This window comes from Thamnophis elegans, chromosome 9, assembly GCF_009769535.1.
Source record: "Thamnophis elegans isolate rThaEle1 chromosome 9, rThaEle1.pri, whole genome shotgun sequence".
Classification (NCBI taxonomy): domain Eukaryota; kingdom Metazoa; phylum Chordata; class Lepidosauria; order Squamata; family Colubridae; genus Thamnophis; species Thamnophis elegans.
Window position 1 is genome coordinate 51,898,108 of NC_045549.1, and position 14,120 is coordinate 51,912,227.

At 38.4% G+C, this 14,120-nt stretch overlaps 1 protein-coding gene across 1 annotated transcript; it reads right to left on the reverse strand.

Moving 5' to 3' along the window:
- Window positions 1-12,582: 12,582 nt before the first annotated feature.
- Window positions 12,583-13,140, reverse strand: LOC116513147 (uncharacterized protein K02A2.6-like; the record flags this gene model as incomplete). The annotated part of the gene is made up of 1 exon (XM_032224034.1): window positions 12,583-13,140. A coding segment is annotated over one exon (558 nt), but the record flags the coding sequence as incomplete, so codon positions are not given.
- Between the last annotated feature and the right edge of the window lie 980 nt (window positions 13,141-14,120).

Consider the following 14,120-nt stretch of genomic DNA (forward strand, 5'->3'; position numbering starts at 1 on the left):
CCATTTGAAACTATTTTACCTCGACTTAAAGAATACAGAATCCAAGAAATACATGTAATGTTCAGAGATAAATATATATAAATATATGAAGATGGAAGAATAATGTTGTTGAAACTCTAAAATGATCTATATCAAAATTGTTTTCTGTACTCTGAGGTAAAAAAAAACCCTGATAGTTTAGATTAAGAAGGATGAAAAAAATGGAAGATGGAGTAGTAAAACACATCAGAAAATGTCTATGGGCAATGTTGCAGGTGCTCAGTTGCACCAGGACAATCAAAGATGACAGAAAACTTGGAGAGAGACTAAATGATTTATTGGCACTTGTCTTCATGCTAAGAATGGACCTATTCCAGATTATTTTTAACAGCAAAGTACAGTCCCATGTTTACGCTTTAAAAGGAAAGAAAAAAATCAAATATTTTGGTAGAGGGATCGAAAAAAGGGTTATAGAACAATTTATAACTACAAGAGCAATACCTAAAAAAGGACAAAAGCTGGGTTCCCTGATATGAGGGAGGGGGGGGGGAGAAACAGGCATCCAAAACTAAAAATAGCTCTACCTCAGTGTTTCTCAACCTTGGCCACTTGAAGATGTCTGGACTTCAACTCCCAGAATTTCCCAGACAGCATTCGCTGTCTGGGGAATTCTGGGAGTTGAAGTCCAGACATCTTCAAGTAGCCAAGGTTGAGAAACACTGCTCTACCTTAATATGAAGAGTATAGAATGCGACTACAATTATCTGCAATTTATTATTGAAAAAAATATAGCAATGATTGAAAGCCAAATGAGATAATCTCTTTTGAGAAATTTTATTTATTTTTATTTATTTGTATCCTGCCTTTATCATTTTTATAAATACCTCAAGGCAAAAACATACCTAATACTTCTTCCTTTTTCTATTTTATGCACAATAACAAGTCTATGAGGTGGGTTGAGCTAAGAGACAGTGACGGGACCAAACTCACCCAAGTGGCTTTCCTCACTAAGGCAAGAAAGCAACCCTCAGTCTCCCAGTTTCTAGCTTGATGCTTAAATCACTAGACCAGTGTTTCTCAACCTTGGCCACTTGAAGATGTCTGGACTTCAACTCCCAGAATTCCCCAGCCAGCGAATGCTGGCTGGAGAATTCTGGGAGTTGAAGTCCAGACATCTTCAAGTTGACAAGGTTGAGAAACACTGCTCTAGACCATCTGGTCTAGATTGGGATTCAGCTAAGGGATATTCTGGAATTTTTTTTGTAAAGGATAAATTTATTTGTGGTCTGTTTATAATTCTGAAAAAAATATTTAAAATACAATATTTTCAATTAATACAAACATAATATGAAAAATAAGAATATGTACTTCAATTAACCTGTAATATAAGTGATAATATAACCTCTATTTATAAAGGTTCAATGTGAAACCTAGCATAACGGAAGAGTTTTTAATGGTTTTCATCCAATAATCTAATACATATGTGAACAAACCAATCGCCTGACTCCATTCCACTTATTTGGTTACATTTAAAGTTGCTTATGCAGAAAAAATAACTCAACTAAAGCCTGCCATAAAATTTAATGATTAAGCAAGGATATACATAACTATAACAGTAAAAAACACAAGAGCCACTCAGTAGATTAATGCCAAGCTTGGAAATAGAACCAGATTTTAAGGGATCTTTGGAATTCAAGGAAAATAGGAATATCACCAAAGGGATGATGTTCTGCAGGGCAGGGGTTAAAATAGAGAAGACATGCTTTCCAAGCCCACGAGTCTATGAAGTTTAATTGATGAAATACTGAGCACATCCATTATCTTGAGTATACCAGGTAGGCAATTGTAGAAGACAGTCCTGCAAACCAGGTCCTATGCCATGAAAAACTTTATAGGTGATAACCTTCAATTAGACCCATAAGCCAAATGATAACCAAGATAGCTCATATAGCATGGGTGAGATTAGAAATTCCTATTTATGCTGCTGAAATTTGAAACAGCCCTAGATTCCAAGGGCAACCCCATGTAGAGTGCATTGTAATAGTCCAGTTGTGAGATGACTAGACCATAAGTAGCTACTTGAAGAACTTTCTAGTTGAGGAACAAACACATAGAATGAACTGATGAAAAGGACATCCTGGCTGCAGTTATGACTCGCTCATTGAAAGCAACTTTGAATGGGAATTGCAATCTCCAAGCCTAATGGTGAAAGCATCCCTGACCCAGGGATGCAAATGGCCACAGGACAAAGGCCACATTCAGTCAGGGTTGTCAGAATTGAGCCAAAATCTATTCTTCTCCCATTCAGTTCTAAATAGCTTCCAGTCATTTTGTTAGAATATTGATAGCTTCACATGCACTTTCATTTGGCGGGTTGAAATGTACAGTTGGGTATTATCTGCATACTGATGATATAAAGCCAGAACTTTTTCATATACTGTAGCTGTTAAACAGGAGAAGGCAGGTTGTAGGATCCTGAGCCACCCGAACATGTTGGCCACTATTCCAAGATTTCCTAGACTGCATCTGCCTGAGAAGTTATCAGATATAATGTTATACATTGGAGAAGGTTTCTTTTTCCCTGCTGCTCATCAGCACCAACTTCACAAATATAATCCATTGTATATATGTTTGTGCTATGTCCACAATTATATGTGTAAGGCCACTGTGCAATACAAGTATAAATAAAAATATTTGAATGAACATATAAACTTGTTATATAGAAGTTAGTAGGACACATCTTCTGCTTTGTAAATTAAGAAAGGAAAGTATTTTCACCACTATGTCTATAATTGTTCATTGCCAAAATTAATGTACTCAAAAGTATATAAGATACAGAAGATTTAGGACAAATTGAAATATAATGTTTATCTATTTACATTTTTATATTTATTTTACTAAATAGCAAAATTTAAAAAAACATTTTGTGTGCAGGAATGTCATTACAAGATAAAAAAATAAATTCTACTTACAGTTTTCAAACACCTCCTCTCTTACAGGAATGATAGAAATCAGATAAAATAGTTTATATATAATGATTAGCAAGATTGTTGCCTCTTAAGTAGTCTCATTGTGAAAATCATTACAAAGTTTAACTGTGTTTTGTTCAGTGGTCTTACTGCCCCAAAAACATGCTAAAGAAAATCACTTTGACAATGAATACATGTGAACTAAAATCATTAACTGAATTGAGCAAATATATTTCAGTTGTGTTTCTTTACTTTCTTAAAAATTATGTATAATTCAGTTGGAAATTTAAGAAACCTACTTTGGCAATAAAGCTTGTTAAGATCCTGGCGATGGGAATAATTTAAATGGTGCCTTCATTTTTTTTAAGGGAGAGACATTTAGTCCGTGACATCATGCATAAATAATATGTGCTAATTATTTTTTCTAAATAACCTTTCAAAATGAATGACGCCCACAACACTTAAATATGAAGGCCAATAAATTATGCTTTTTAGAAAACAGTGTTTTCTTGGGTTCATTTGGCAGACACCTGCCTTATTTTTTATTTCTTTTCAAAATGGGTGCTTCACCATTTCACTCCTTCTCTTTTATCGTTAGAAATCTACAGCTTTAAAACAATTTTCTCCTAGAAAATGCAAATATGGTCCTTTGTAGTAAGAAGCTATATTATATATGCAGCATGTAACTTTGAAAACTTTAGTTAGAGTAGCAAAGCAAGCTGTCAGACATTTCAGTAATTGAATTTCCTTGAGAACTGCCTTAGTTTGTCAGCCCTGACTTTGCTGTCAAAAGAAAAGAAAATAGCCAGGGAATTCATCTGAGATAACACCAGGGGTATTTTGATAATGCCAAGGCACAAACATTTTCTCAGGAGATATTCTGTACTTGAGTTGCCCACCTCAAGTTCAGTTTAGCCTAGAGTCATTAGTATCTGGTGCTGAGTTCTAAGAAATTGCTAATGACCTATCAAACAATGATTCAAAGGAGTCTTTCTCTCCATATTAAGATGCAAAATGCTATTTTGTAAAAGCCCAATATACTTTTTGTCAATTACTTCATAAGTGCTATTCATCTTTTTATAGTTTCCTCACTTGGGATGCATGAAAAATGTTCAATAGTTAATTAGCCAAAAGGAAGTCCAAATTGTGAAGGGAAGGGGAGGGATCCAAATGAAAAAGAAAAAAAAAACGTAGCAATAAAATTAATAGCATACTCTCTGGTTTTATTTTACCAGAAAATATTAATCAGATCCCACTGGAACTATACTTCTGACTAGCATTCATTTTTTTCTCCATAATCAGCCTCGAAAATATTCTGTTTTATATTTTCCCCTTTGGCTTTTCCTTTTCTCCAAAGGCTATGAATGTATGACACATAGCTCCTCTATCCCAACACAGTAAGAATTCTACCAGTGGCGCTGAAAGTTTTAATTTCCTTCAGAAATAATACAACTGGAATCTTCTAGTGTTTCCATAATGCTTTGTTCTATTTGAAAATATCAAAAAAGAACAAATGGCCTCATAAAACAAGGGACTTAAACTGATAACCTGCATCAAAGATGTGAGAACTTATAGCATTTATTTATAGTCATATAAAGTCCTGCACCTTTATTCCTAAGTTATCTGACAGTAGTTTCTTGAGTGTCTCAAAGGAAACTGTTTCTTTCCCCTCTGTTAGTTGAAGGGGATTGCATCAGAGACTGGAGAAAGCAGGTCATGCAGAAAAACAGTCCAAACATTAAGAAATGCTAATATTTTTTTACATTTCTAGACTACTCAGTAATTTCTTATCCAAACTCTTACCAATAACCCAGCCCGGAATGGAATCAATAGAAGTAAATAAATTAGATCAGCTTGAATAATATTCAGAGTTGTGTGTAACTTTCAACCTTATTATCACCCATCCATTTCTGAGCATGTCTTGTCCAACTACCTTTGCCTTTCTCTATATGTAATATCAGAGGAGAACAGGGTTGGATGTTACTATTTTTTTGTATGGATAATCTTGAGGAATGTATGGATACTCTTAAGGAAAAGGGAGAAGAGATGCTGACTAGAAAGCCCCAGACAATAGATGCAGGAGTCTGTGGTCAGTTAATGTAACCAGTCTGTGGTCACAAACTTAGGGAAGACCTGCCCTAACAGATTTAGCAGTTCAAAGTGTTAAAGCAGTTCAAAGTTAGGTAGCCTTATAATAAAATAGAGCTAACTCATCTTGTTTTCTGTCTGGTTTATCCAAGAGGGAGGACATCCTTTGGAGATGGATTTTTCCTCTGATTCTTAAGAGTTGGAAATCTGGCTTTTAACGTCTGGGTTGCTGGTCCATAAGTATTCAATGACATGGAATTGTACACCTACATGTACAATTTACTATTAATTCTGGGGAGGATCTTATTCTGTGTCCATTGATTAACCAAAATCATAAAGTTATTAAGAAATTAATATGAGACCATTTAATGAACATTACAAATAGTTGCCTTCAGAAAAGAATACAATACTGGGAACCTTTAATTTTAAGGGAATACCAAAAGATTTAGACACATATATGTAACATATTTTCCAGTCTTATTATATTCTAAATAATTTAAAAATGGAACAAGGGAAATATAATTTGTGAATAACCTTTCACACAAACACATAACAGTGTGAATATTACAACAATTATTATTAATACTATACAAGTAAAGAGTCAAAGCAGTTTTCTTGAGTCAAATAAAACTGCAATCCTATTTACCAGGAAACAAGTGCAGTTGAATTCCATAAATATGGAATCTGAGTACAATTATAGTACTATGTTGGGGGCTGTATTCAATATTTCTGATTCTGTTCTTTGAAAAACTGCTCCAGAATACAGAGGTGTAATCATTACATCTGTATACAACTGTTCAAAGAGCAATTCCTTTTCTGGGATTGTGAAGAAGCATCAAAGAGAAGATATATGCTCCTGGAAAAAGTTGTTTTAAAGTATTGTAGACAGATGCTACCGTATATTTACATCTCAAAATCACCCAAAGCACTTTTGGGAATCAAATCTAAAGTGTTGTTGAGCCTCACAACATATATAGTATATGTATGTCAAGGCAAACTACAAAATCTAACCTTTAGCTAAAGAAATGAGCACAAAATAATATCTCTTTTTTGCAGGCTTTGCACTTTTGAGATTAATATTACTTAGTAATTAACTTATAGAAATATTTATAGAGATAGAATCCAATTTTGCAGAAAGACTATTAAAAATATAGGACAAGTTAGATGTTCAGTGCATGCATTCATGTGAATGATTATTAAATGCATAAGGGGAGAAAGAAAAACTTCTACAAGAGTAGAATATAAGTTATCATATATCAGTTAAGTGGTTTCAAAAAAAGAAAAATTGGAAAGTTTAAAGGGGATTTAGATTATTTAAATAACTTTCATGATAGCTATGTTTGTATGTAAAAGAAAAAGACATAAAATGGCAAACAAATTTTAACAAAATATGGGCCAGATTAAGTAATTATGACAGACGTTTATTGCTGGGGATCTTTTCATCTTCAGAAACAATACGCATCAGCAGAGTTTTACAGCTAATGCAATTAACCATGCATAAAGTTCAGTAATTACATTGTAATGTTTGGAAAGTATACTGTAGAATCACTTCAAGTCAGTTCTGAGGCCTTACTATATAAAAAAAAAAAGAACTAAGTAAAACACTTTCTCAATAACCAGTCCTTAAAGATCAGTTAGAAGAAAATACTTCAGTTTTCGGAAAACTAAAATTAATTGTATTATTGAAATTCATTCAGAATTTTGTTTTGATTCAGATGTATGAATCGATTCAAAAAATGAATACAGATTGATTTTTGTTCCACTGGGAATTTGAATCAGGCCAGTTTGAATTATTGACTGTGCATATGGGAAACGCAACTGATTTGGTGTAAATAAATTCAATTCTATTAACAATACTCTAGCAATATTACTAGAGGCCATTTTTCCTCTGTCCCCACAATCATTTCTTGTGCTGATTAGTAGCTCTCGATTTACAGTCACAATTGAAACTGGATTTTTGTTCACTAAGTGATATAGCTATAAAGCAAATGTCATGTGACTGCATGTCCTCTTTAATGTAAGTTTAACATTGTTAGCTGAGCACTCATCCTAAACCAAGCCATTATAGGCTTCATCTCTCCAGTCCTGAACCTCATTAAAGTAAAGTACTGCATCCAACTTCCCCAACCAACTATTTTCTCCCTTCTGTCTATTTTCTGGCGCAACCTTGCCAGGAGGCAAACAGTTCCAGAATTGCACAGTTATGGCCCAAGAAGCTGCAGCCATCCCAGTCCAATCCCAGTTGCTCTAACCATCCTAAGAGTCATGGTACCCTGTGTTTTGCTGCCCCAGCTGCTCTTCATTGCCATCTTCTTGCTCCCTGCTGACATAACACATGATCAGCCTGGATGCTAGGTTGTTTGAGGATGGCTTTCTGTGGGAAAAAAGGGAAAAAAGCAGATTAAGTCACCACACCCACCATTCCTTTGCACCACACCAACTTAGCAAAGAGCTCTTGGGTGAAACTAGTGCTGCCTTTATACTGCAAAAAGGTCCCCCCCCTTTTTTTCCCAGAACAAAGTGAGCTCTTTTATAGTGTGTATAGGAAGGAAAAATTGTAAGAAAGAATAAAAAGTACTTTGTCTGCAAACATATAGACATCTGGTACCATAGCATATTTTACATGTGCCAAATAGCTGACACAACTTATAACTTGTGCAATTGCATTCTGTATCATCTGAAGCCATGAATGCTCCTCAAGAGTAGTATTTGATGCCCAAAGACCAGAGGTGGGTTGCTACCAGTCCACACTGGTTCTAGTGAACCAAACTGGTTTCCTGGTTGCCGCGAACTGGTCCCCCAGTTGCCGTGGCCATTGCTGACTTGGTTTTTAATCATTTTGTTCTGCATGCACAGAACAATTTACTGTCAACTGTGCATGCGCAAAACATGCACACAGAGAACCGGCAGCAATGCCGGCAGCAACCCACCCCCTCCAAAGACAACATAGCAAAATCCAACTGAATCCAATCGTTTTCTTGCTTACACCTAATGGACAGAATCTTGCCAAACTAAAGCTTTCTAACCTATTAGATATATTCTGAATGATTCTAGAATTAGAGTAACTGTATCTTCCCTGGAAAATTGCTAGTGTTGCCAAAACTCATTCCATCAGTTCTCCACATTCTATCACACAATACCACGTAGAACATGTTGTGATAGTTCAAATGAGAGAACAGAAAGGCATTGTCCAGGAAGGCAAACATCTGGCACACAACCCAAAGGTATATAAAGTTTTAAATAACATTAATATCGACAAATTCTGAAGATCTTTAACCTTGCCTTCCTTCACATTTTGTTTTCAATTAACACAGTGTAAGTACAAAAATGAAAAACATATTTTACATAAAGAAATGCAAATCTAGCTGTTACTAAAGTTCAGGTTACACTTTTAATTTGCCAAGCATATAATTCTGATTATATGAGGATTAACTCAGTACATATACAGCTGTGTGAAAAAAATTCTGCATGCTTTACGGTTTATGACATTTTTTGGCTAGGCCATTGATTTTATGATATTTTATGCTAACTGCTATGCAAATATTGTTATATTTAAATAAATACTGGTGGTTTTTAAGTGAAAAGCATAAGATTTTTGCAATTTGGTGCTGTTTGCATGAGGACTGTGAATTTTCTTCCATGCCTTACAACGCATGCTTACAATGACTATGAAAACAGATTAACTGATGCATACCCAGTGGCATATGTGTTGTAATTACTAAGGCCAATGCTAGTGTTTTGTTAACATTGTTATTGTTTGTGGCCCTGCAAAGGACTGTTTAGGTAACCAAACATGGTTACTAATATGAAATTGGTCAGCCCTAATTGCTTATCACCAGGTGGCATCACTTTGGCATAGACTGTATAAGCCTTTGCACATGATCGTTGGTGACAATGTGGTACCAGACTGCAATAATGGATTCAATCAGCTCCTGCTTGGTCTTCGTATGCTTCTTGCTTATTTCATAACTAATCTTGACCCACAAGTTATCAATTGGGTTCAAATCTGGGCTCTGATTTGGCCAATCCATGCTTCATCCATTGCTGGATGGATGTGGCTCAATGACAAGGAGCGTTGTCATCCTGGAAGTAAAGTCCTTCCCTACAAGTTGCTGAGCTGAAGGAAGCATAGCCTTTTCCAGGACTTCAACATACTGATTGGAATTCATGATTCTCTGAATGATTTGTATCCGACCAATACCAGAAGCAGCAACACTGCCCCAGATCATCATGTGCAATGGATGCTTCACAGATAGATTCAGGCAGTACGACCTAAATTCTTCAGCTGGAAATCTTCTGACATACTTATTGCACTGATTCCCAGTCAAGTAGAAATTGCTCTCGTCACTGAAGATGACCCTGGCCCACTATTCATTGGTCCATTTGGCATACTTCTTGGCCCACGCACGTCGAGAGCAGTGAGCATCTGTGACCAAAGGTTTACTTCGAGCCCTGCAGTCTTTGAGCCCTCTGGCAAGCAGTCTGCAACACACTGTGCTTGTGCCAACTTTTACATCACGTTTCACCCCAATTCTTGTAATCTGACGTAAGGTGAGCTTCCTGTCAGCCATAAAAATGCATTGCAGAGCCCGATCTTGCGATTTGGTCGACTTTCTTGATCTTCCAGAGCAGAGCCTGTCATCATATGAACCAGTTATTTGGCATTTTTCAACCACTCTGCTCACTGTGGTGTGGTGGCATTTCACTCTCTTGGCTATTTCTGTACAGGAGTAACTCTCTTCATGAAGCACAATGATGCGATGCTGCTGCTCAGTACTGGTGAAAGCAAAGGCCTTCATCCTTGCCCGCAGCCAGAGCTAAATTAAATTTTTCAATGCTTTTCATGTTTATTTATAGTGAGAGAATATGACAACATTGATTGGCTCATAGATTTAGCTTCTGTGCGTTTTGATTGGTCAGCCAAAGCTCGCTGCTGATTGGCTACTTTCAATTCTAACATTCTCAGAAATTCAAGTTGTGTTTGCTTTAGCACATAAACTCACTCAAAACCTTCAAAAGACTTTGGTTATATTAATAAAAATTATGCATCTCAATCCGATTAGAGAAATTTTCATCAAAGTACTAATTTTGCGTGGTTTCTATGAGTGAAAAGTGGATTAAACATGTAAATACAGCTTAAAACTGAAAGCGTGCAGGGCTTTTTCACATAGCTGTAATTTATCAGAAGGTTATGTCTTATTAAAAGACCAGATCTATTATCGTAATAAGAAATTACACAATTTGGCTATCAGGCTAATTCTATAAACTAAAATTTAACATCCTACATACAAGTATATTTGTAAGGATAAAATAAATTGTACTTAAGTATTTGAAAGGAGAACTAAATTTTAGTTTATGAGTTAATATTTAAAGGAGCCTGGTTTTGTTCTAAAATAGGTTTGCCTTATGAATAGGGTTGCCTGCTCATAATTCATGGTCATATTTAACAGTTACAGATAGTTTTGTTTCAGCTTTTTGACATACAGGATTTCTTCAACCTAATTAGCTTTACAATTAAATGACAAAAATGAATGTACAGAACGCTTTCCAAGTTTACATAAATCATAACAGAAAGAGCTTTAAAATGGATTTAGTAAGCCTCCTGGCTCAAATAATTGGATTTTCCTGATGCAGACTCCTTTGTTGATAATGGAAGTGCCAAGAAAGCACCAGAGCAGAAGGATGAAGAACTTGATTAACACAATAAAGAATAAAGTATATAAATATAGTTTATTTGGCCTTGAATATGTTGGATTGAAGAACACTATTTTTTCAGTCAATTCTGTTGTGACTCTATCTTTAAGAAGATTGTTTCTAAAATACATTACATATAACAATATCCTGTGTGCAAACTGATTAAGACCTTCTGTTAACATGAATGAAATGGAAAATGTTTCTTTCAGTGACGTGCAGTCACTAGAGGCAGGGGAGGCGGGGCCTCACCAGTCTCCTGAGGAAAAGGAAACTATTTTTAAAATGATTAAAAAGGCCAAGGTAGTTGCTCCCAGACTCTAAGTCACAGTGACTCTGAGTCTGCTTAGTGCAGTTAGTAGGAGGAGGCTAGAGAACTATGGGCAACCTTTGCATAAGGAATTTTTCACCTTTTAAGAGTTAACCAAGGGTTAAAAAGCAAAAAAAATCAGTATGAAAATGAGGCACGTGATTCTCCCGCCTCCTCCTGCAGAAGGCACTTTGTTTAGAGCCTATTTTAAAACATTTAAGCAGAGTCATCCACATAGTGACTCTAGCCACAACTATCCTAGCCTGCCTGGCCATGGCTAGACCAAATCTTGCATTTTTGACGCAGCTGGAAGTAATTGTAATTTGTTTTTATTGTGTGTGTGTGTGTGTGTGTGTGTGTGTGTGTGTGTTTTGCCCGCCTCTGCTGGTGCGCAGGTTGGCACATCTATTTTTATTTTTCATTTTTCACTTTTATTTTTTATTTTTTATTTTATTTTTTCATTTTTTAAAGCCATGCCGCCTTGGTGCACCATAGAGTGAAACTATTATAACTGAAAAAACCAAGCAGGTCCTTTAAAACACTGTAACCTTTATTCAGTAGCTGAAGGAGTGTAACAAAACTCGCAACAATGTATTAAATGAAAGCCGGCTAGGCGGCTGCAGGAACAGCTGAAACAATATAGCAATCAGCAAGGTTGTTGCTCTAACAAGACAGTTAATTGTTTAAACGGCTTGCCTTTTATACTGCAAGCACCTGGCTCGTGTTACAGCTCGCGCGGATGACAGCTCGGCAACTGACAGGCGCGTCTGATTGGCTAAGACGCGCCTGGCTGCTTCCAAGCTGTCATTCGTAACAGCGAGGACTTTCTTCAATACACAACACTTCTTCCCCCCCAGCTGTGCGCAAGCAAGCGTAGTCTTTTAAATAAGCAGGGGAACAACGGATTCACTCAGACCGCCTTAATTCTATTGCAGGCGGATCCTGGCAACGATGTCCTTGTGGTAATTGTGGAGGAATTGCATAACTAAAAGGTGAAGTGTGTGGATGAGACATGGTGGCAGATGATGCTGGAGGGGCATGAGGCTGGTAGTCTGCCTCTGAGGGGTTTGGGCTATGTATATAAGGATCTGGAACCCTTGGAATGGGAGGAGCATTTACACCGGCTAGATTTTGTTGAACTTGCAGTTGAAACCCTTGAACATCCGCTTGAGAAGCTACGGCTGCTGTCTTCCGTTTCCTCAATTGATCCAGGTGTCTTCGCCATGAGGATCCATCGGATAAGTCAACCCTATAGGAAACGGGTCCTGTTATTTGTGATATAACTGCTGGAACCCATCTCAAGTCCCCTCCATAATTTCTAGCCCAAACTAGATCCCCCAGTTGGAAAGAACGGGATGGGGTTGGAGGCCCCAGGTTGCCAGACTGAATTCCTGAATAGACGGGATGCAATCTATCCAGGGTGGTCCGCAGGCGCCTGCCCATCAACATCTCCGCGGGACTCTTCTGTGTCAGAGGGCAAGGTGTGGAATGCTGTGCCAATAAGTAAGCATCCACCCTAGCCTGCCAGTCACCACGGTTTAGCCGGCCCAAAGCCTCCTTGGCCGATCTAACCGCCCTTTCCGCTCGGCCATTGCTTGCCGGGTGGTAAGGGGCAACCAGCGCATGTCGTACCCCTAGTTCGGCCAGGAAAGTTTGAAAAGTTGTGGCTGTAAATTGCGGGCCGTTGTCAGACACCACTGTGTCTGGCAACCCATGGGTTGCGAACAACCATCGCAAAGCTCGCACCGTGCTGTCAGATGTGGTGGAGTGCATTAGCAATACTTCCACCCATCGAGAGTACGCATCCACAACTATAAGGAAAACCTGCCCATGGAATGGACCAGAGAAATCAATATGTAACCTAGACCAAGGCCCTCGAGGCATCTCCCATTCCCGGGAGGGAGAGGAAGGAGGAGAAGGCCGGGACTGTTGGCATGTCTCACATTTGGCAACCCAGGCTTCAATGTCGGCATCTAACCCTGGCCACCAAACAAAACTGAGAGCAAGAGCTTTCATTCTACTGACCCCAGGATGACTTTCATGAAGGCGTTGCAAAATCTGTTGTTGCAGGACCGTTGGGATGACCACACGGTCGCCCCACAACAGGCAGCCGGAATGAATTGAAAGCTCTGCTTGTCTGTTTTTAAAATGTTTGAATTGAGGTGGTAATGTACCAGAAGGCCAACCTCTCAGGACCCAATTAAGAAGTTTTGCCAAAGTAGGGTCAGACCGAGAGTGGGCTGCTATGTCTGTAGCAGACAAAGGCAATTCTAGCTCTGCAATTGCCAAAACTGAAAGGCAAGGAACTGGTTTAACTTCCTTCAATGGAAGTGGGCAGCGACTCAGGGCATCTGCATGCCCTATCTGCTTGCCCGGACGGTATCGTAAGGCGTAGGAGTACGCCGCTAAGAATTCCGTCCATCGTGTCATTCTTGGGGATAGAATAGGAGGGGTCGGCTTATCACCTGCCAAAAGCCCAAGGAGTGGCTTATGGTCTGTAAACAAGGTGAAATGCCGCCCGTATAAGTAATCGTGGAATTTTTTAATTCCTGACACTGCAGCTAGAGCCTCCTTGTCAATTTGGCTGTAATTCCTTTCTGCTGATGACAGTGTCCGGGAGTAAAAAGCTATGGGAGCTTCTGAACCATTGGGCAGGACATGGCTCAGAACGGCTCCCAAACCCACGGGCGAGGCATCACATGCTAGAGTCAGAGGCATCTTGTCACTGTATTGGACTAAGACTGCATCTGACGTCAGCAGGGATTTGACAGCTGCGAACGCTTGTGCTTCGCAGCTGCCCCATTGCCAAGGCGCTGATCGGTCCAGCAACCGATGCAGGGGCTCGGCCAGTGATGCCTTGTGTGGAATGAAAGGTGCATAAAAATTTAAAAGCCCCAGGAACGATTGTAGCTGCGCCTTGGAAGTTGGAGCAGGTGCGTCCCTGATAGCTGCCAATTTTGAAGGGGTAGGGTGAATTCCCTGGGCGTCAATTGTGAAGCCCAGAAATTCCACTTGGGGAACAGCAAAGAAACACTTGCTGCGTTTCAATTTAAGTCCCGTGCCCCTGAAACGGTCGAGGACTT